Source organism: Myxine glutinosa, chromosome 1 (genome assembly GCF_964187855.1).
Source record: "Myxine glutinosa chromosome 1, kmMyxGlut1.1, whole genome shotgun sequence".
Classification (NCBI taxonomy): Eukaryota; Metazoa; Chordata; class Myxini; order Myxiniformes; family Myxinidae; genus Myxine; species Myxine glutinosa.
This window is the reverse complement of record NC_136261.1, coordinates 11,712,994-11,735,311: the sequence shown is the minus strand read 5'-3', so window position 1 is coordinate 11,735,311 and position 22,318 is coordinate 11,712,994. Positions and strand designations below refer to the sequence as shown.

The window sequence follows — 22,318 nt, the reverse complement described above, 5'->3', positions numbered from 1 at the left end:
TTAGCGTTTCAGTGAATGCTTTGTGTGCCGCCCTTTGTCTTCTTGGGTGTCATCACTCTTACCCATGATCCTATATACGACTGAAGCACTCTTAAAGGAATATTGTACCAAATATCCTGTAGTACATTCTACCATTCTGTAAGGTAGTTGGGTTCCATTTATTCGTCTCTGTTTCCAAATAATCCCATAAGGCCTCGATGGGAGTCATGTTCACGTTCTGGGTTGGCCATTCTAACATTTGGAGTACACCAGCTGTAACGTTATTCTCCAAATACTGTTTTATCATTTTGGAAGTGTGTTTTGGATCATTATCTCATTGGAAAATAAATTATACTCCGATTAAACAATTTCCACTAGGAACAGCATGGTGCTGCAGTATCTGCTTGTACCTCTCGTTTGTTAGCGTCCCATTGATTTAAACAAGTTTTCCTACATCTAAAGCTGATAAACAACCCAGACAGTCACAACACCTCTCTCTCGCGTTTAACAGGAGGTTGCAAATATTGTGTGTCAAGCATTCTCCTGGTTTTTGACATGTGAACTTGTGTCTCTTGGATCCAAAAAGTTCAAACTTTCGATTAATTTGACAAGAGTACCCAATTCCATTGTTCAATCGCCCAATCTTGGCGTTTTCTTGCAAATTTCAGTCTTTTCACCTTATTCGGTTTTGTCAGCAGTGATTTCTTTGCTGCAACTCTGCCATGGAGATCAGCTGCAACAGCCTTTAGCGTACAGTGCTCGACGAGATGTTAATGTTCGGGCATGCTCTCATATCATTTGTCAGCTGCTGACTTTGTTTTCTTCTATTTCATAAGCTGAGCAACGTCAAACCCTTCTCTTGCATTGGGGAGGTTCTTCTGGGTCTTTCTGGAATTTACTTCCACCGAGTTAGTTATTTTCAGGCATTGCAAAGTGTACCTCACTCCATTGTACGAGATGTTGAACCTTTCTACTATTTTCTTCATCACGTGCCCTTCTTTTCAGAGTTTGCATCTTCACACACTTTTCTGTTGAAAGTTCCTTCCTTTGCGCTATTCTGAACCAACTCGTAGACTTGCAAGCAAGAAAACAAACTGATATAAACTAATTTCACACACAGCAGTCACTAATTTGTAACTTTTATGGCAGTTTCTTGTAATTCATATTAATGTAACTGGTGTTGATTACTTCATTAATTTATCATGATTTCCTGCACAAAAATTCATAAACTGTTTCCTGCATATTTTCTTTGGGTGAATGGATATTACTAACACATGATAATATAATATGTATAACAAAATAAAACTTTTGAATTTCCTAACTTGCGTTATATACTTTGTCGTAACTGTGATATTAAATTTACTTTCACCGAAATTTGAATGATTATCTCTCTTTATTTCACACTTCTAACTTCCTACAAATGTTTAATGGGGAATAGTACCACAAAAGTGACAATAACCCAAACTTTTACACAGCACCGTATGATTGTGTATATTTATGTTTATATATCTATCTATATATATCAATATATTTATATATATATCGAGTGGGGTATGCTTTGTACATAGGTATATAATAAATGGAAGCCGTATGATTATATAGGCAAGCATCACCGACCTCGGCTAGATATCAATTTAGGTTTTATTCTTTTTTTTTTCTTTTTTTTTGTATACAAGATCGAGGCTCGTGAAAGAGCGAACATTAATCACACAGAAAGACAAACCGACACATAAAACATATAACATCGGGAGTGGTAGACAAGATGGGGAGAGAGGGGGAAGGACACAAACACAACATTTGAGAGCAGGGACCGAGAGACATGGAGACATCGAGAGATCTGAGAGAGGGCGAGGGCTTTGGGGGGGGGGGGGGGCATGGGAAGGGGGCGGTGGGAGAGGTATAAAACATATGGACACTGCCAGGACTTCCAGGAAAGAAGTTGGAATTTCAAACAAGGTGGATCTGGGGTGAATTAGCGGGGGTAGAAAAGATCAAGGTTTTGGATGGGGGAAGATAAGAGATGGTGGTGAACAGCTGTTTTAAAGACCTGGAGGGAGGAGTGAGATTGAAGGGAGTGAGGGAGTTTGTTTCCCGAGGCGGGAGAAAAGAGGAATGAAAGAGTGAAGGTGAGCAGAGAGCCGAGATTTCGGCAGTTTAACCATCAGAGGGTTGCTGGCAGATCTTGTGCTCCCTGTAGGAATATTTGGGGGACAGAGCACAGAGAGAGCTGGGGGTGCAAGGCCGGAGAGGAGTCGGTAGAAGACAGAAAGACCACCTACCTGCCTGCGGTGAGTGAGTGAAAGGCCCTCAGAGATAGCTTCATCGCAGGAGATTCCAATAATTCTGAAAGCTTTGGTTTCAACAGCGTGAAGCCGAGCTAGGTGTGAGGCAGGAGCACCGGCCCATAGGGGAGAACAGTATTCCATTGAGCTGCGGATGAAAGCCTTGTATGTGGTGAGGAGCTCAGGTGTGCCGAGGAAGGACTTCGCACGACGGAGGATGCCCAGTCGGCGACTGGCTTTGGAGGCCAGCTTGGAAATGTGGTTTTCCCAAGAAAGATCATGGCAGATAGTGAGACCCAAAAGCTTGAGCGACAGAACTTCTTGGAGAGGATTGTTGAGAAAGTAGATGGGAGGGTTGTCCAGTCGATCTTTTCGGAGAGACATAGTAAGAGTGTGAGATTTGTCAGGATTGAAAGACATGTTCCACTTGTTTGACCAGTCTGTGATTTTGGCCAAGTCTTCAGAGAAGTCGTTTATTTATTTACATATTTACAAATTTACATATTTACAAATAAATTCTTCAGAGAATTTATTTACAGATGCGTTTACAGTTTTTTTTAACATAAAATTTCATTGCGATTTTTATTTCAAGGTTTAGAATTATAGAAACTAGCGTAACTCGGCGCGCTCCATGCGCCTCACCACACGTCATTTCAGAGGGATAGGCATCTTTGACCATTTCAGTGTCTTTTAGGTCTTCATGGTGCTTTGGGTCTTCAGGGCCATTTGGGTCTTCAGTGTCTTTTGGATCCTCTGGGTCTTTAAGGGTATTTTGGGTATTTTGGGTCTTTGGGGTGTTTTGGGTCTTTGGGGTGTTTTGGGTCTTTGAGGTCTTCTGGGTCTTTTAGGTATTTGGTGCCTCCAGGGGCTTTTGTATCTTAAGGGTCTTTTAGTTCCTCTGGGTCTTTGAGGTATTTTGGTTCTTCAGGGTATTTAAGGGTCTTTTGGGTCTAAAGTGTCTTTTAGGGTCTTTGGGGGCCTTCCGGGTGTTTTGGGTCTTCGCAGTCTTTTGGGTCTTTTGGGTCTTCCTGGTATTTTGGGTATTCGGGGTCTTTTTGGGTATTTGGGGTATTTTGGGTCTTCAGGGTCTTTTCGTTCCTCAGGGCCTTTAAGGGTATTTTGCGTCTTTGGGGTGTTTCGTGTCTTTGGGGTTTTTGGGATCTTTGGGGTCTTCAGGATCTTTTGAGTCTTCAGGATGTTTTGGGTCATTGGGTTGTTTTGGGTCTTCGGGGTATTTTGGGTCTTCGGGGTGTTTTGGGTCTTCGGGGTGTTTTGGATCTTAGGGGTGTTTTGGGTCTTCGGGGTCTTCGGAGTCTTTTGGGTGGTTTTTTTTTTGTATACAAGATTGAGGCTCGTGTAAGAGCTAACATCGATCACAAAAAATAACAACAAAAAAAACAAAACAAACGGACACACAAAATATACAATAAAGGGAGCGGGAGACAAGATGGGGAGAGAGAGAGGGAAGCACACAAGTACAACAGCAGAGAACAGGGACAACAAGAGATCTGTGGGAGGGAGGGGGCTTGGGAGGAGGAGGCATGGGGAAGGGGAGTTGGGTGTGGGGGGGGGGGGGGGAGGGTGAGAGAGCTATAAAACACATGGACACTGCTGGGACTTCCAGGAAAGAAGTCGGTATTTCAAAAAAGTGGATCTGGGGTGAATTAACAGGGGTAGGCAAGATCAAGGTTTGGATGGGGGAAGATAAAAGATGGTGGTGAACAGCTGTTTTAAAGACCTGGAGGGAGGAGTGGGATGGGAGAGAGTGAGGGAGTTTGTTCCAGAGGCGGGAGTGAAGAGGAATGAAAGAGTGAAGGTGAGCAGAGAGTCTTGATTTTGGCAATTTCACCAGAAGAGGGTTTCTGGCAGATCTTGTGCGACCTGTAGGAATATTTGGGGGACAGAGCACAGACAGAGCTGGGGGAGCTAGGCCGTAGAGGAGTCGGTAGAAGACAGAAAGACCACCAACCTGCCTGCGGCGAGTGAGTGAAAGGCCCTCACAATCAGCTTCATTGCGGGAGATTCCAATGATTCTGAAAGCTTTGGTTTCAACAGCCCCGAAGCCGAGCCAGGTGTGAGGCAGGAGCACCAGCACAGAGGGGAGAGCAGTATTCCATTGAGCTGCGGATGAAAGCCTTGTATGTGGTGAGGAGCTCAGGTGTGCCAAGGAAGGACTTTGCACGACGGAGGATGCCCAGTCGGCGACTGGCTTTGGAGGCCAGCTTGGAAATGTGGTTTTCCCAGGAAAGATCATGGCAGATAGTGAGACCCAAAAGCTTGAGTGACAGAACTTCTTGGAGAGGTCTTCGGGATATTTGGGGTAATCAGGGTCTTTTAGGTCTTCTGGGTCTTCAGGGTGTTTTGGATCTTCAAGATGTTTTGTGTCTTCAGGGTATTTTGGGTCTTCAGGATCTTTTGGGTTTTAGGGGCCATTTGGGTTTTCAGGGTATTTTGGATCCTCAGGGCCTTTCAGGGCCTTTCAGGGCATTTTGGGTCTTTGGGGTGTTTTGGGTCTTTATGGTCTTTAGGGTCATCAGGGGCTTCAGGTATTTAGGGTTTTCAGGGGATTTTGGCTCTTTGGGGTATTTTGGGTCTTCAGGTGTCTTGGTGGTCTTAAGGGTCTTGGGGGACTTAAAGGGTCGTCCAAGTTCTGAGGGGTCTCAGCAGTCTAAACGTAATTAAGAGTTCACTGACTGTGTTTTGGGTGTTAATTTATTTGAAGAAGAAGAATCCGTTTGGTAGCATTTACACATACATAACCATATAATTATACGTTTGCTCTGTTATAATAACTAATAAGATAACAATTTTCAAATGCTAGCTGTCAATTGAGGTTTTCTAATGTACGTGTTTCCATTTTATAATGTAAATTTTCATTTACAGACGCTTTCCGATGGTTTTGTCATTTTTCTCGGTGTTCGAGATGTGCTTTGATATCCGTCGGCATGGCAAATTTAGCATTCCACGACACGGAAGGTACAGAACATTAATACCAGTCATTCATTCAGTGAGTCAGTGGTTAGAAAGAGAATAAATATATACTTTAAAGAGTATAAATATTTAAATATATATAATTTGTATACAGTATAATATACTACTATATATAAATATTGTATAGAGTATAAATATATACTTTAAAGAGTATAAATATTTAAATATATATATTTTGTATGCAGTATAATATACTACTATATATAAATATTGTATAGAGTATAAATATATACTTTAAAGAGTATAAATATTTAAATATATATTTTTGTATACAGTATAATATACTACGATATATAAATATTGTATAGAGTATAAATATATACTTTAAAGAGTGTAAATATTTAAATATATATATTTGTATACAGTATAATATACTACGATATGTAAATATTTTACAGAGTATAAATATATACTTTAAAGAGTATAAATATTTAAATATATATATTTTGTATGCAGTATAATATAGTACTATATATAAATATTGTATAGAGTATAAATATATACTTTAAAGAGTATAAATATTTAAATATATATTTTTGTATACAGTATAATATACTACGATATATAAATATTGTATAGAGTATAAATATATACTTTAAAGAGTATAAATATTTAAATATATATATTTTGTATACAGTATAATATACTGCTTTATATAAATATTGTATGGAGTATAAATATTTACTTTAAAGAGTATAAATATTTTAATATATATTTATGGATACAGTATAATATACTATGATATATAAATATTGTATAGAGTATAAATATATACTTTAAAGAGTATAAATATTTAAATATATATATTTTGTATACAGTATAATATACTGCTTTATATAAATATTGTATAGAGTATAAATATATACTTTAAAGAGTATAAATATTTAAATATATAAATTTATGGATACAGTATAATATACTACGATATATAAATATTGTATAGAGTATAAATATATACTTTAAAGAGTATAAATATTTAAATATATATATTTTGTATACAATATAATATACTGCTTTATATAAATATTGTATAGAGTATAAATATATACCTTAAAGAGTATAAATATTTAAATATATATATTTTGTATACAGTATAATATACTACTATATATAAATATTGTATAGAGTATAAATATATACTTTAAAGAGTATAAATATTTAAATTTTTTTTTTTGTATACAGTATAATATACTGCGATATATAAATATTGTATAGAGTATAAATATTTAAATATATATATTTTGTATACAGTATAATATACTGCTTTATATAAATATTGTATAGAGTATAAATATTTACTTTAAAGAGTATAAATATTTTAATATATATTTATGGATACAGTATAATATACTACGATATATAAATATTATATAGAGTATAAATATATACTTTAAAGAGTATAAATATTTAAATATATATATTTTGTATACAGTATAATATACTGCTTTATATAAATATTGTATAGAGTATAAATATATACTTTAAAGAGTATAAATATTTAAATATATATATTTTGTATACAGTTTAATATACTACGATGTATAAATATTGTAATAAGTATAAATATATACTTTAAAGAGTATAAATATTTAAAAATATATGTGTGTGTGTGTGTACTGTATATACATACATACATGATGATGATAATGTAATGGTGAAACAAATCTATTGTGAAGTAAACTGGAAATAGGTGCATGGAGTAGGTTTTGTTTCACACAGTAACATTGTGTTCCGTGCACCGCAGTGTGGCTCCGAACTGTCACCGCGGAGCGAGGATGGAGGGATGGGTGATCGGGGATGGAGCGAAGATGGGGCGATGGACCGCAGCGGGAGCGATGATGGGATGATGGACCAAGGAGGAAGCGATGAAGGTGCTAAGGAACGAGGTGGCAGCGATGACGGTGCAAGGGACCGTGTTCTCTCTACACCAGAAAGACGGAAAGGCAGTTTGGCTGATGTAGTCGACTCTCTGAAGCAGAAGAAGCTTGAAGAGATGACAAGAAGTGATACCAATGGTAACTCCATGTCATAATGCATGCACATGTACGTACTACACACATGTACAAACACAGATGCGAACCCACATACATATGTTATAGATGGTACAACGCTGGGATGGCGGTCTGTTTTCGATGTTTCTTTGCTGTTTACTTGGATGAAGAAGATTCCTCAGGTGTAGTTTGAATCTCAGGTGAGAAAGATCAGGCTATATATGAAGTAAGAGTTATGAGGTGCCCTTGACATTTGCATTGAATGCGTGAACAAGGAAAACAATAAAATGATGGATACATACACGAGCATATGCATTCCTACAATAATACGTACATCATGTATCAACAGATATACATTTTTGCCTACCCACCTACATACCTGCATGTATGCATAACTGATAACTGCTAACAACTACAAAAGTACACGAATAATACCTGATTATATCATCCAATCAAGTTGATCTGTTTGTTAGGACTGAGCACCGAGTTTGTAAAGCTTTGGACATGGTTCATATCATATATGGTGATGGTTTGTCCATTGTATACTCACTCCCTTAAAATTAATGTAAAGTTAGAGTGATGACTATGAATGTCTTTGTCCTGGATACGATATTAGTATGTATTGCCTGTTACGTGTGTGTGTGTGTGTGTGTTTGTGTGTGTTTGTGTGTTTGTGTGTGTGTGTGTGTGTGTGTGTGTGTGTGTGTGTGTGTGTGTGTGTGTGTGTATGTGTGTGTCGTTGGTTGTTATCTCCATTTGTGGGTTTCAGGATGTGGAACAGAGTCCTTCCAGGACCCAAAGTATCCATCTCCGCTTTGGTAACGGATCACGGTTCATGGGCCAAACTGTTCAGGTTTTTCAGAGTTTTGTTCCAAGTTCTCTTTTCAGGATCGTCACCAAATCCCGGATTGCCTCCAGTTGTAGTTCATTTGTGGTAATATTCCCGGGGATGTTTTTTTTTAATCTCAGCGAGATTCTTCTTCATCATTCCTTTTGTTCCAATTATCACTGGCACAATTTCGACGCTGTTCAGCTTCCAAGATCTCTTGACCTCATTTTTGAGGTCCTGGTATTTGGTCATTTTCTTGATTTCTGCGTTGTTTAGGCCAAAATCCCTGGGTACTGATATCTCAATCATCAATACTGTCTTTCCCTTTTTGTTCCTGAGTACAATGTCTGGACGCAATGCTTTGTTTTCTATGTTCACGCTCGATGGAATCATCAGGTAGTACGTGAGCGTGACGTCCTCATTTTCAATGATTGACCTTGGTTCATGTTTCCATGAGTTTTGTGGTACTGGGATGTAAATTTTTTTTGCAGATTTGCCAATGAATCAGTGTGCATACTTTGTTATTCCGTTGAATGTAAAGTTGTTCTGATAATAGTTTTTTGGATCCCGAGAGCAGGTGACATACTTTCTGTTTCTGTCTTGCAGAATGCACACTTGTCTGTCTGGCTCAGTCCCACCATCTTTTTAAATCCATTGGTGTAGTGTCCTTCATCTTGGGCATTTATTATGATTCGTTCTTCGTCCCAGTTGAGCTTATCTCTTCTTAGCCATTCCAATGAGCCTTCTTTGTATATCCCAAATCTGTCCAATTATTTTTTGTATTTTCCTGCTCTTTTGCCATTCTTCCAGTTGTTGGTGTATATTTATTGACATTTCTTTTTATATATTCCTTTTGTCTTTTTTTGCAATTGTTGGGGCTGTATTTGTTGCTGTTTCGTTTTCCTGTGTGGCATCTTCTATTCGCACCTGTTTTTGGAAATTATTTACAAGGTGAGTTAGGGATATTTTTCAGGTTTGTTGTGTTCATGTTTGTTTACAAATTGCATCCAATAGTCTGTTGAGCATTTCACATACTCAGCTAGTCCGACACTCGGCGCTCTGTGCACCTGGTTGAGTTCCATCAGGCCGCTCCCTCCCTCTCATCTCGACAGGTACTTTCTCGGGATTCACTGGTTTGTGTAAAACATTTTGTGGATGATAAGGAGGTTTCTTGTTTTGATGCCTAACTTGTTGATTTCTGATTGGGCTCAGTTTATTATTCTGCAGCTGTATTGGAACGCTGGTACTGCGAGCTGGTTTATGGCTTTGATTTTGTTTTTTGGGGAGAGGTATGTTTTCAGGATCAGCTTTGTTCTACTTAGGTATTCTTTGGCGATTGTTTTGCACATTTGTTTGTGACATATTTCGTGGCCCTCTTCTACTCCAAGGTATTTGTATGATGATTTGTTTTCTAACTGCTGTATTGTTGTTTCAAGGTCAATTTTTATGTTGTCTGTTTTTGTTGGTTTACTTCGTACAAATGTGCACTAGACGCACCTGTCTAGTCCAAATTCAATTTGAATGTCCTCGGAAAACCGTTTTACTAGTTTTAGTTGTTCTGTCAATTTTTCGTCATTTGGAGAGAAGAGCTTTAAAATCATCAATGTATCGTAGATGTGTCACCTTTCCTATTTCTTTGGATGTCTGTCTATTGGTTGTAAGGGTGCATCCGTGTCGTTGTTCATTGATGAGGTTACTTAGTGGGTCCAGAGCCAGACAAAACGAAGAAGAGAAAGACTGTCTCCCTGGAAGATTCCACACCATATCTTCACATCTGGTATTTCAATATTTCCTTCTAAGTGCTGTAATATCCATGTGGTATTCCAGAGCTCCATTGCTTTCTCAATCAGTTTGATTATTTGGGGATTGATTTTGTATATTTGCATGCATTTCATCATCCACGAATGTGGGACACTGTCGAAAGCTTCTTGTAGTCTATACAGACGGTGGACAATTTAGTTTTTCGCATTTTGCAATTTTCAGGCATGGCCTTGTGCAGTAGTAGGTGGTCAATTTTTCCTTAGCAACCTCTCTTACATCCCTTTTGTTCTGCTTCTTAACCCTCTTGCTGGTACATCATTTCTGTGATGATTCCTGTCAACAGTTTGTATGTGGTCAGTACGCATGTTATTGGCCGATATTTGTGGGGGAGTTGGGTCTCCTCCGATTTTGGGATGAGAAAGGTGTTCCCTTCTATGAGCCACTCATCCACTGCCTTTTCCTCTTTGATCAGTTCCTTAAATGTCCTGGCGTAGTGATTGTGAAGAGCATCAAGTTATTTTAGCCAGAAATTTGGAATTCCATCTGTGACATAGGCTTTGGAATGGCCTAGGCTCCAAATCCACCTGAGGTCCCGTCGGTCATTCCGATAACTCGGTTCGCCTCTCAGCATCACTCATAGGCCGCAAACCGAGGCCGATTCATAGGCCGGAGACAGGTTTTCACTCCGCAACTCCACAGATATCCTTCAGCAGTTGTGCGTGGGGGTACCGACGAGGGAGCTGGTGAGGTAACTTGACGCCATCGTGTGAGTGTGTGTGTGTGTGTGTGTGTAACGAAAACTTCACAAAAAAATTCACAAAACTTTACAGTGTGGTCCAGCAAGGCAGAATATAGTTAAAGTATGTCCCAAAACATTTTTAGGTGTACAGTGTCCCAGAAAACATCACTTTGTGGAAAATTCTATTTTTGTTGCATTTTATAGCACAAAAACAGTACTGTATGGTTCAGCAAGGCCAAATATGTGCATAGTTTATCCCAATTTTTTTTCAAGTTTTCAGTGTGTTCCAGAAGAAGATATTACTTTGTGGAAATATCACCACTTTAATGCCCACCAAAGCTGGGCTGAGATGGGCAGTCCTGCCCGGAGGGTGGGAGAGCCGATTCTAATATCTATTATATAAAGCTCTTTCTAACCACTGACTGAGTGACTGGCTGACTCACTGACTCACTCATGTAAATGTTTAGTACCTTCTAGGTGGTGTAGAAGGTGAAATTTTGGAAACTGATGCAACTCGAAGCTAATATTCCAGGAAAAATCACAAAACCATCGGAAATTTGTTGGTAAATGAATTTGTTGTTATGTGATTGATTGGTAAGGGAATTCAAAGTCGTTTTTTTTTTTACTGTGACTTACCTTTGTCAGCATAATAGTCACTACCTGTTAAGACTGATCGGGTTTCTCAGGAAAGTAAATCGACGGAAAGGTAATTATACATTGACAGAATTCACTGAATAGTTTGTAGTTATATTACTTTATTTTTGCTTCCGATCAATGTGAAAACCAACGACTGAGCACATACACCACGTGCGCAACAAAAATAAATACAACTCAAAATTGCATGCATATCAGTACATATTTGTAAACCTCCGTATGCACTGTGTCTGGACCCAAGAGCTCTTAAGTGAGGTATCATTCAGCATTGTACATGTTGTGATTACGACGTTGACCCCACTCAGACACAATCTGGAAACTTTTGTATATATATCGATAGATATGAGGGATTTTTGCCTGTCAATTTCGGATTATTTCACTCAGATTTCAACATCACTGTAATGCGTACAGTATAAAAGTTTTTTAATTGTCTTTGTAAAGGAAGATGATGATTTATAATGCTGGATATTACCGAGTGGCGGTAACAATACATATTTGCATAGAGAGAATCGGGGTCTCACCCCATCCCTCCACCCTGAACCGAGTTGTTAGGGTCCCCTAGATATGCCACCCAGACAGAAACCATAGTTGGAGTACCCTTAGGCAATATAAAAAATTTGGTTGGATTTGGTTCACTAGTTTTGTAGTTTCTGAGGCACATATTAACAAACAAACAAGAAATATGTCGTGCATAGCACGATACTTTTGAAATCCTTAAAATAGGTTGTTGACTTTTGGCCTATGTTGACCTTACAATAATTGCTGGTTTAATTGAGTGACCTGATATGCAAACAGTCAATTGGATGAAAATTGATAATTGTAGAAATTTGGCCTATGTTGACCTTTTTTATAAAATGTAATATTGACCTTTTGACCTTAAAAACAATAGGCTTCTTCCTTATGACGAACCCTACCATTTGGTGAAGTTTTGTGAAGATCGGTTGAAAATTGTGACCTGTAGGCAATTGACATACAGATAGAACAGATAGACAAACAGACAGACAGCCAAGCAAACAGACTGACAAACAGCCAAGCAAACATACAGACAAACAGCCATGCAAACAGACAGACACACAGCCAAGCAAACAGACAAACAAACAGACAAACAAACAGACAAACAGATAGACAAACAGACAAACAGCCAAGCAAACAGACAAAAAACAGCCAAACAAACAAACAGACAAACAGATACACAAACAGACAGACAAGCAACCAAACAATCAGCCAGATAAACAGCCAGGTAAATGGCCAAACATACAAACAAACAGCTAGACAAACAGCTAAACAAACAGTCAAGCAAACAGACAAAAACAGCTAGACAAACAAACACCCAAACAGACAAACAAACACCCAAACAGATAGACAAACAGACAAACAGCCAAGCAAAAAGGCAAAAAACAGCCAACAAACAAACAGACAAACAGATACACAAAAAGACAGACAAACAAACAGCCAAACAACCAGCCAGATAAACAGCCAAACAAACAGAAAAACAAACAGCTAGACAAACAGCTAAACAAACAGACAAACAACTAGACAAACAAACACCCAAACAGATAGACAAACAAACAAACAGTCAAACAACCAGCTAGATAAACAGCCAAACAAACAGAAAAACAAACAGACAAACAACTAGACAAACAAACAGGCAAACAGCCAAACAAACTGATAAACAAACTGACAAACAAACAGACAAGCAAACAGACAAACAGACAAACAAAAAGATAAACAAACAAATAGATAAAAAGACAGACAAACAGCCAAACAAACAGACAAACAGACAGATAAACAAATAGATAAACAGACAGACAAACAGACATACAAACAAACAGACCAGACCCAGATATGAGAATTTGATCTTCACCGAAATCTAATCAATTCGTCATTGTCACACACCTGACCTGTCCACCAAATTTCATCTGAATTCATCCATAACATCCCCACAGTACAGGGCCCTGAGCAATTACCCAGGCTGCCCCATAGGTAAGACTGCCCCTGCACATACCCTGTTCACCAAGTTTCAGCCAAATCTTTCCACAACTTTCTGAGATAGATATCCTGCTCAGACAAAAAAACTGACAAACGGGAGTTAAAACATGACCACCGTCCACCTTGGGTGATGGAGGTAAATGTACAAATTCACTTCTATAGCAAATACAGTATACATATATATATATACTTACTTTTTCCACATGCGAAATTTGCATTTATGTTTATTTAAATTATACAATGGACTACAAAATGTAAATGTTTCATGATATTTGTTATATTATATCACCTTCATCTATCAATATTCTTGAAATGAAGATCAAATAGCTGTATGTTGAAATATGTTGAAAAAGTCAAAACTTTACATGGGGCGGACTTACTTTTTCACGTGACTGTATGTCAGCCAGATAAACAGCCAGGTATGTATGTAATTATTTTTAAATTGTGTCTCATAAAGATGTTGCCACGTTTGAAGATGTTTGCACATGTCAAAAAGATGTGTACCCACAGACCACAAAGTACAGTCATATTTAAGTTACCTTGTAATCGTAGTTAAGTTGATTTGAAGTCATCGTTGCATGTACATGAGCAACGATCTGGGGTCTACCAACTAGTTACTTGCACACAGCTTGCACAGTACCCTACGTCTCCGATTTATCACAAATTCCTGTAATTGTTATTCATGATGAAGGTTGCATTGCAAATTCACGTCTCCACTGTCTTTGCATTTCACACACACTTTCGAATTTCCAATACTACTTCAAAATTACTTTGTTTTCTTCAAACGTCAAGTAGCCATCTGCCATGTTGTTTACACTCTGCATTATGGGTATTGTTTTGCTTTTGTCTTTGTGACTGACACCATCTGTTAAGTGTATGTCACACTAATTAGAGGCACATAAAAATTGGGTTCCACCATGACTATGTGAATATATATTAATTATTAAATTGATAAATACATGGAAAAATTACACATCCAGACCAGGAATCGAACCCAGGTCCACTGGTGAGCCATAGCAGTGCTCTGCCATCTGAAGTTAAATATAAATGATTTTACTGACAACAAGGAAATCAAAATCTGGATTGATAAATAGAAATATAATGAGAGTGAAGACGGTAAAATCAATTGGAAAAGAAACGAAACCATCAAAGGCACCATGGGGAACTGGGGAAGGGAATTGACCATCTCAGTCTCGTCATTAGTGACTCAACAAATTAATGAGATAGGTACAGGGATGGGAGAAAGAAGAGGTAGAATGTTGGTGGAGAGAATTCGGAATTTGGTGTACATGTTGTGTACAATTATGGTATGTGAGTACCGATATGGGTAAGGTGTATGGGTAAGGTATGGAAGTACCGATACGGGTAAAGTGTATGAGTAAGGTATGTGAGTACTGATATGGACAATGTATATGGGTAAGGTATGTGAGTACCGATATGGGTAAGGTGTATGAGTAAGGTATGTGAGTACCGATATGGGTAAGATGTATGAGTAAGGTATGTGAATATGGATACGGGTATTGGTAATGTGTATGAGGAAGGTATGTGAGTATGGGTAAGGGGTATAAGTAAGGTATGTGAGTACCGATACGGGTATAGGTAAGGTGTATGACTAAGGTATGTGAATACGGATACGGATACAGATACGGATATGGGTACGGATAGTAGTCGGGATGTTCTTGAAGCAAGATGACAGATGAAGGAAGAGTAACATATCAACAGGTAACATTCCGACAGGGTTTTTTTATTTTTATTTTTTGGATGCAAGATTGAGGCTCGTGTAATAGCTAACACTAATCCAAAAAACAACAACAAAAAAAACCGACACCTAAAACAAATAATAAAGGGAGCGGGAGACAAGATGGGGACAGAGAGGGAAGCACACAAGTACAACATTTGAGAGCAGGGACATCGGGAGATCTGTCGGAGGGAGAGGGCTTGTGGGGAGGAGGAATGGGAAGGGGGGGGGTGAGGGTGTGGGTTGGAGAGGTATAAAACACATGGACACTGCTAGGACTTCCAGGAAAGAAGTCGGTATTTCAAAAAAGTGGATCTGGGGTGAATTAATGGGGGTAGAAAATATCAAGGTTTTGGACGGGGGAAGATAAGAGATGGTGGTGAACAGCTGTTTTAAAGACCTGGAGGGAGGAGTGGGATTGAAGCGAGTGTGGGAGTTTGTTTTAGAGGCGGGAGAAAAGAGGAATGAAAGAGTGAAGGTGAGCAGAGAGTCTTGATTTTGGCAGTTTCACCAGACGATATGGATATGGGTATTGGTAATGTGTATGAGATCTGGCAGATCTTGGTAATGCTGGCTGGATTGGTAATGCTGGATTGGTAATGCTGGCAGATCTTGTGCGACCTGCAGGAATATTTGGGGGACAGAGCCCAGAGAGAGCTGAGGGAGCTAGGCCGGAAAGGACTCGGTAGAAGACAGAAAGACCACCAATCTGCCTGTGGCGAGTGAGTGAAAGGCACTGAGAGATAGCTTCATCATGGGAGATTCCAATGACTCTGAAAGCTTTGGTTTCAACAGCGACAAGCCGAGCTAGGTGTGAGGCAGGAGCACCAGCCCAGAGGGGAGAGCAGTATTCCATTGAGCTGTGGATGAATGTCTTGTATGTGGTGAGGCGCTCAAGTGTGCCAATGAAGGACTTTGCACGACGGAGGATGCCTAGCCGGGGACTGGCTTGGGAGGCCAGCTTGGAAATGTAGTTTTCCCAGGAAAGATCATGGCAGGATAGTGAGACCCAAAAGCTTGAGTGACAGAACTTCTTGGAAAGGATTGTTGAGAAAGTAGATGGGAGGGTTGTCCAGTCAGTCTTTTCCGAGAGACATCGTGAGAGTGTGAGATTTGTTAGGATTGAAAGACATGTTCCACTTGTTTGACCAGTCTGTTATTTTGTCCAGGTCTGCAGAGAGTGAGGAGGCTGCAGACTGCCGATCTGAGGGATGAGGAATGGAGCGGCAGGGAGTGGAGTCATCAGCAAAGAGATAGAGAGGATTTTCAAGAGAGTCGGAGAGATCATTGATGAAGACAAGAAAAAGCACAGGGCCCAGAACACTGCCTTGGGGAAATCCAACCTGAACAGGAAGGGGGGGATGAGAGAAACCCATTCAGGGCCACACGTTGACTACGACCAGAGAGGAAGTCCACAAGCCATGCATGGAGATTTCCATTGATAGCATAGGTGGAGTGTTTGGTGAGCAGTGCGGAGTGCCAGACTGCATCGAAGGCACGTGATATGTCAAGGGAGATAGCTCTGATTTCCTGGTTGGCATTGAGGACCTCCATTCATTGTTGAGACAGCGGAAGCAGCATGTCCAGAGTAGAGTGGCCAGACAGATGCCTCTCCTCAGTGAAAGACACATGAAAGCCCGCTTGGAGTATGCAAAAATGCACCTAAAGGACTCTCAGACTGTGAGAAACAAGATTCTGTGGTCTGATGAAACCAAGATTGAACTGTTTGGCTTCCATCTGGCCACTCTGCCATAAAGCCCAGATCGGTGGAGTGTTGCAGTGATTGTTGTCCTTCTGGAAGTTTCTCCCATCTCCACACAGGATCTCAGGAGCTCAGCCAGAGTGACCATCGGGTTCTTGGTCACCTCTCTTACCAAGGCCCTTCTCCCCCGATTGCTCAGTTTGGCCGGACGGCCAGCTCTAGGAAGAGTCCTGGTTGTTCCAAACTTTTTCCATTTAAGAAGTATGGAGGCCACTGTGCTCTTGGGAACCTTCAATGCAGCAGAATTTTTTGTCGGCTTCCCCAGATCTGTGCCTTGACACAATGCTGTCTCTGAGCTCTGCAGGCAGTTCCTTCGACCTCATGGCTTGGTTTTTGCTCTGATATGCATTGTCAGCTGTGAGACCTTATATAGACAGGTGTGTGCCTTTCCAAATCATGTCCAATCAATTGAATTTACCACAGGTAGACTCCAATCAAGGTGTAGAAACATCTCAAATATGGACAAAAGAAATGGGAGGCACCTGAGCTAAATTTCAAGTCTCATAGCAAAGGGTCTGAATACTTATGTCAATGTGATATTTCAGTTTTTTCTTTTTAATAAATTTACAAAACATTCTAAAATCCTGTTTTCTCTATGTCATTATGGGGTATTGAGTGTAGATTGATGAGGGAAAAAATGAATTTAAACGATTTCAGCATAAGGCTGCAACATAACAAAATGTGAAAAAAGTGAAGGGGTCTGAATACTTTCTGAATGCACTGTATGTCCTCTCAAACATACGCCAATCAGTGCTGAGGATCTGGTCATATGACAGGGGTGATGTGATGTCATTATGGCGGTACAACGGCTGACTCCTCACACCGCTATGTTGATTCCTATGTTGTTCAGGCCGGACATATCGTTGAACCTGTCATGTATCACAATCTGCATGCTCTACCTCTACATTTTTCATTCAGTGTGAAACACAAACAAACACCTGAAAATAAGGATCTTTTATAACTACTACTACTTGTTTATACATAATGCTGATCAGACAATCACAAATAAAATACCTAAAAGAAACCAGAGCGACAAAGAACAATGTTACCCTTTCAGATTTGCCCAAACAGCTCTGTCAGCTGCGGCGGATTTCGGTTTGTCCGTATGTAGCCCAGTGTCGCTGCAGACAATATTAATCAACGTCAGGTTCGGCCGATCAACTCTCCTTTATGATGGCTTCCAAAGTAGGACACTATTTGCTGCTTCTTCTTCATGCCGGTGGACATGACCCACCAATCTCAAACGCCTCTTCCTCACAACATCAGAAAATTTTGGCAAATTACCATAATTATAGTTCAATGTTTGTGACGCGGTCTTGCCAACAGATGTTGAGTGTTTTACGGAGGAGCTTGGTGTAGTTGCCATCGATTTTACGTGTCTTGCTACTCGTCAGCATCCACGACTCGCAGCCATACAGTAAGATTGATTCGACTGTAGCTTTACATAACCAGATGTTGGTGCTTCGTTGCAGTGGGGCACGCCAAACGTTCTCAAGTTTGTTTGCTGCTGCCCACACCTGTCCAATGCGGCACCTGATGTCATAGGCAGTGATGGTATATGAGCCAAGGTATTTGAAGTCTTGAACTATCTCGAGCACTTCACAATTTGCTGCTCTGAGAGTTCGTTGTTCATTCGGTCGACGATGGTTGTTTGTTCCACTGCATGTACTTTGTTTTTGAGGCATTGATAAGGAGATCGACTTTGCTGGCTATATCTTCGATTCTTGATAGGATATCCTGTGCATCTGGTAGTGAATCAGCAGATACAGCGATGTCATCAGCGTTGTCGAGGTCAGATAGTTTCTGAGCAGGTTGTCTTCTGCTCATGCGGCGTTGCCGTGTGACACCATCTTCCTCCTTCAATGAGGTACGCATCACATAGTTGAGCACCATAATGAATAAGAAAAGTGCAAGGAGTGTCACCTTCCAGCACTCCCACAGTGACGTCAAATACCCCAGGTGACCCATCAGGTGTGAGGACAACGGCAGAAGTGCAATTGTACATCTCCTTGATCACGTTTGTTATCTTAGGTGTTATACCATAGGCACGTAGTATTTTGAACATGGCGTCTCTGTCTATCGAGTCAAACGCTTTCGTAAAGTCGACAAATAACAGCACAAGCTCCCTGTGCAGCTTACTGTTTCTTGCTTCTTCAACCTCCAGCTTGCTGTTTCTTGCTTCTTCAACCAACCTTCGCAGTGCAAGAATCTGACCAGCTGTAGATCAGCTTTGTCTGAAGCCATTTTGGTTAAAGCGGAGCAGTGGGTCAATGGTTGGTCGAATGCGTTTGAGCAACATTTTGTTGTAAAATTTAGCGACGGTTTGTGTCGAGCTGATACCACGATAGTTTGTGGGAAATGCCAAATTACCTTTCTTGTGAATGGGAACTATTCCAGCTTCACCCCATTGACTAGGGCGACCTCCATTAAATGTTCTGTTGCAGAAGTGTAACAATATCGGCTTCACATCAAGCAGTTTCTAAGGCCATCCATGCCCAGTGCTTTCTCGCTCTTCATTTGACCTAAAGCTGCATCCAGTTCTTCCATTGAGAAAGGACCCACCGAGATCTCTTGGTGAGTGTCAAAGACTTTTGTTATGTTCAGTGCTTCTTCTGGAGCTGCAACAGCGAGAAGGTTAGAGAAATGCTGGCGCCACCCTGAGAGTCGATCTTCACACTGCAGCCTGGGTATGTTGGAAGATTTTCCCGAAAGATATTTTACGAGTTTCCAAGCATCAGCATCTCGCAGATTCGTGTTTTCGATCGTCCATAGGATGTTGTTGTAATGACTAATGAGCATCCAGTGCTGCATCATATGTATCGCAAAGTTGTCTTTGTGTTGCACGTACTTGCACATGGTGGACATGATCAAGGAGGCCAAGTGCAGCTCTTACTTGAGCAGAGTTCCGCACCGACACAGAGAACTTCGGCTTCGGTGGTAGACGAGTTCTACCTTCTTCTGTGCATATGTCAACAAACGTCATGTAGGACTTGCTCTTCAGGTGTAGTTTCTCTCCATCTTCTGGATATAGCATCATTCATGCCCATTTTCAAGATGTCGTCCTACCGCATTGCTCCCCAGTACATTGTCTGGCGCTTCACCACCGTTTTTACTTTCGAAAGACTCAACTGTATCTTTGCAAACACGATTCGATGGTCGCTTCCAACAGCATTGAAAGTTGAGAATGCACGTACATGCTTCACGCTATTCCTCCACCTCTTGTGCACCAAAATGAAGTCGATTTGTGAGCAAAATCCAGCAGGGTTTGTGTGTGTCCACATTTTACCACGTTTCATAGGAAATAAAGTGTTACTTATAACCATGTTGTTTCGATCGGCGAACTCACACAGTTGGATGCAGTTTCTGTTACTGATCGAATGATACGAATGTATCCCATGTACCTGTGCATTGAAATCTCCACAGATTATAACAAAAGTGGGTATCGGTATGGATTGCACTGTACGTTCAAGATCTTTTCAAGATTCTACAGATACATTCGTCGGCGAGTAACATGATATAACATACGTTTTTGGATTACCCTTGAAAACGGCCAATAATGGAGTCTTTTATAACACTCGTTTGTTATCAGGGCTGTGGTTGTTGTTGTTTGTGGGTTACTTCTGTGTCGTTTTATAGCCGGCGGAGGCGGTGTTGTGAATAAACGCGTACGTATTATGTTGAAAACCAGATTATGCTGGATCCTTTGGCTTGAGAATTCCGAAGCTGTGACGCACCAAATCGCTCAATGGAGGCCGCCATCTTGTGGATGCGGAAGTATGCATAACAAATTGAAAAACGTTCAATAGGAGTTTGTTTCACCCATCTTTGTTTGATTCACAATCTTATGCACCTCTAATTTGTAATTAAAATACTTTAGGACCAACCTCGACCCGCACGGGCCTGGTTATCTTCAACGAAAATCGTCACCAAACACCGGAACCAATGAGATTCGAGCATTTCAAAAATTATTTCAAAAAAGCTTATTACGCGTTTCGGAGGCTGAAAATGGCGTCAAATATTCTAAAATTGACGAAGAATTCTTTTTTAGAAATCTCGTGGCCGTCGGGGATAGTTTTTCACGGCCGGAAACATCCGAAGTTGAGACCGAATTCACCGAATTAATCAAGAAGGAAATTTTATATATTTTAATCTCATCCAGAATGCAAATGGTGTCATTTTGAACTACGTACGGTACCTACTACACCTACCTACTCCCAACTACCTAACCTACGGATGCCATAGTGATGGGTAAAATAGTGGCAAGAGGCTTTGGCTTCGCCGGCTCATTGTGGCTTTGCAGTCGGGTACTAGTATATTTTTCTACTGCTTCGCAAAATATCACTACTGTATATATCATTTTGTTTGCTCGTTCCATGTCCTTCTAAAGGGGTTTCTACTGTTGTAGAATAATAAATGTTTCCGTTCAAACTGCTGTGTGAATAAACCATACAATTGGTGCCCGCGGAACTATGTCACTTCCGGTTAGTGCACCCTACGCGACAACAGTCATGCGATTGGATACGTTGAAAACAAACCACAAAAGGGCACGTGTTACAGCCGGAAATTATGGAAACGGTGTAGGTTATTTGCTCATAACTCGCTTAATTATTGTCTGATCTTTAACATTTTAACTTTCTGACAAGCTAGAAGTAATTCTCTTTCTAACAATATAAAGTTTTATGAAAAATAATACGAAATGTTTGTATAGCCGCCCGCGGAACTACGTAACTTCCGGTTAGTGCACCCTTCGCGACAACAGTCACGTGATTGGGTACGTTGAAAACAAACCACAAAAGGGCACGTGTTACAGCTTACTTCCGGTAGTCTCACCCTCACCGATAGCGGTTTTCCTCTTCTTCAAACTCACCTTTTACAATAAGCAAGTTCGTGATTAAACAAACGATTTTTTACGGCCGAGATGTTTGGTTCCTGTGCTTACAGCCTTTGTCTCTCCGTATGTATGTATGTCCCTCACATATTTATCCGACATATTGGGTGAGTTTTATAACCGACAATTATGCTTCTGAAAGGTAGTATGTAATGCCATTTGGCTTTGCCAGTTACGTTTCTTTCAACACCCTTCAGGGAACGTTCATATATTACGTCATATACCTGGTTGGGGCAAATTATCACACTTTATGATTAGGGGGAATTGAAATTATGACAACAGGGTGATGAAATATGATGGGGGAGGGAGGGGGGACGGGCCCAGATAATATATAATTAAAACTTTCATGAAGGATTATCATTTTTATTATTAACTAGGGCATGCCCGTACTATATATAAGCTAGGACGTGCCCGTACGTGGGTGCCCGTTCCTTGCCAAAAAAAAAAAAAAAAAAAAATTTGTGTAGGGGTGTGTGTGTGTAAACATCCTAGGGCGTGCCCGTACGTGGGTGCAAAAAAACATGCGTGCAAACAACAACAAAAAAAAACTTTGAAACCACGTGGCAGTAACGACCACAGAACCCCCCCCCTCTATTTACATGAATGGTTTGGTCCATTCGCAACGACCACAGAACCCCCCCCCTCTATTTACATGCAATGGTTTGGTCCATTCGCAACACCAAAGCGAACGGCGAACGGCTAAATCGCCATAGCT

At 40.3% G+C, this 22,318-nt stretch overlaps 1 protein-coding gene across 2 annotated transcripts in view; it reads left to right on the top strand.

Moving 5' to 3' along the window:
* Positions 1–22,318, top strand: part of LOC137421293 (transcription factor Sox-6) — a 474,574-nt gene that overhangs the window by 166,949 nt on the left and 285,307 nt on the right. For both annotated transcript variants that reach the window (XM_078781950.1, XM_078781989.1), the window contains exon 3: positions 6,997–7,267. In XM_078781950.1, the coding sequence (XP_078638076.1) occupies positions 6,997–7,267 (271 nt within the window). The remainder of the gene's footprint in view (positions 1–6,996; positions 7,268–22,318) is intronic.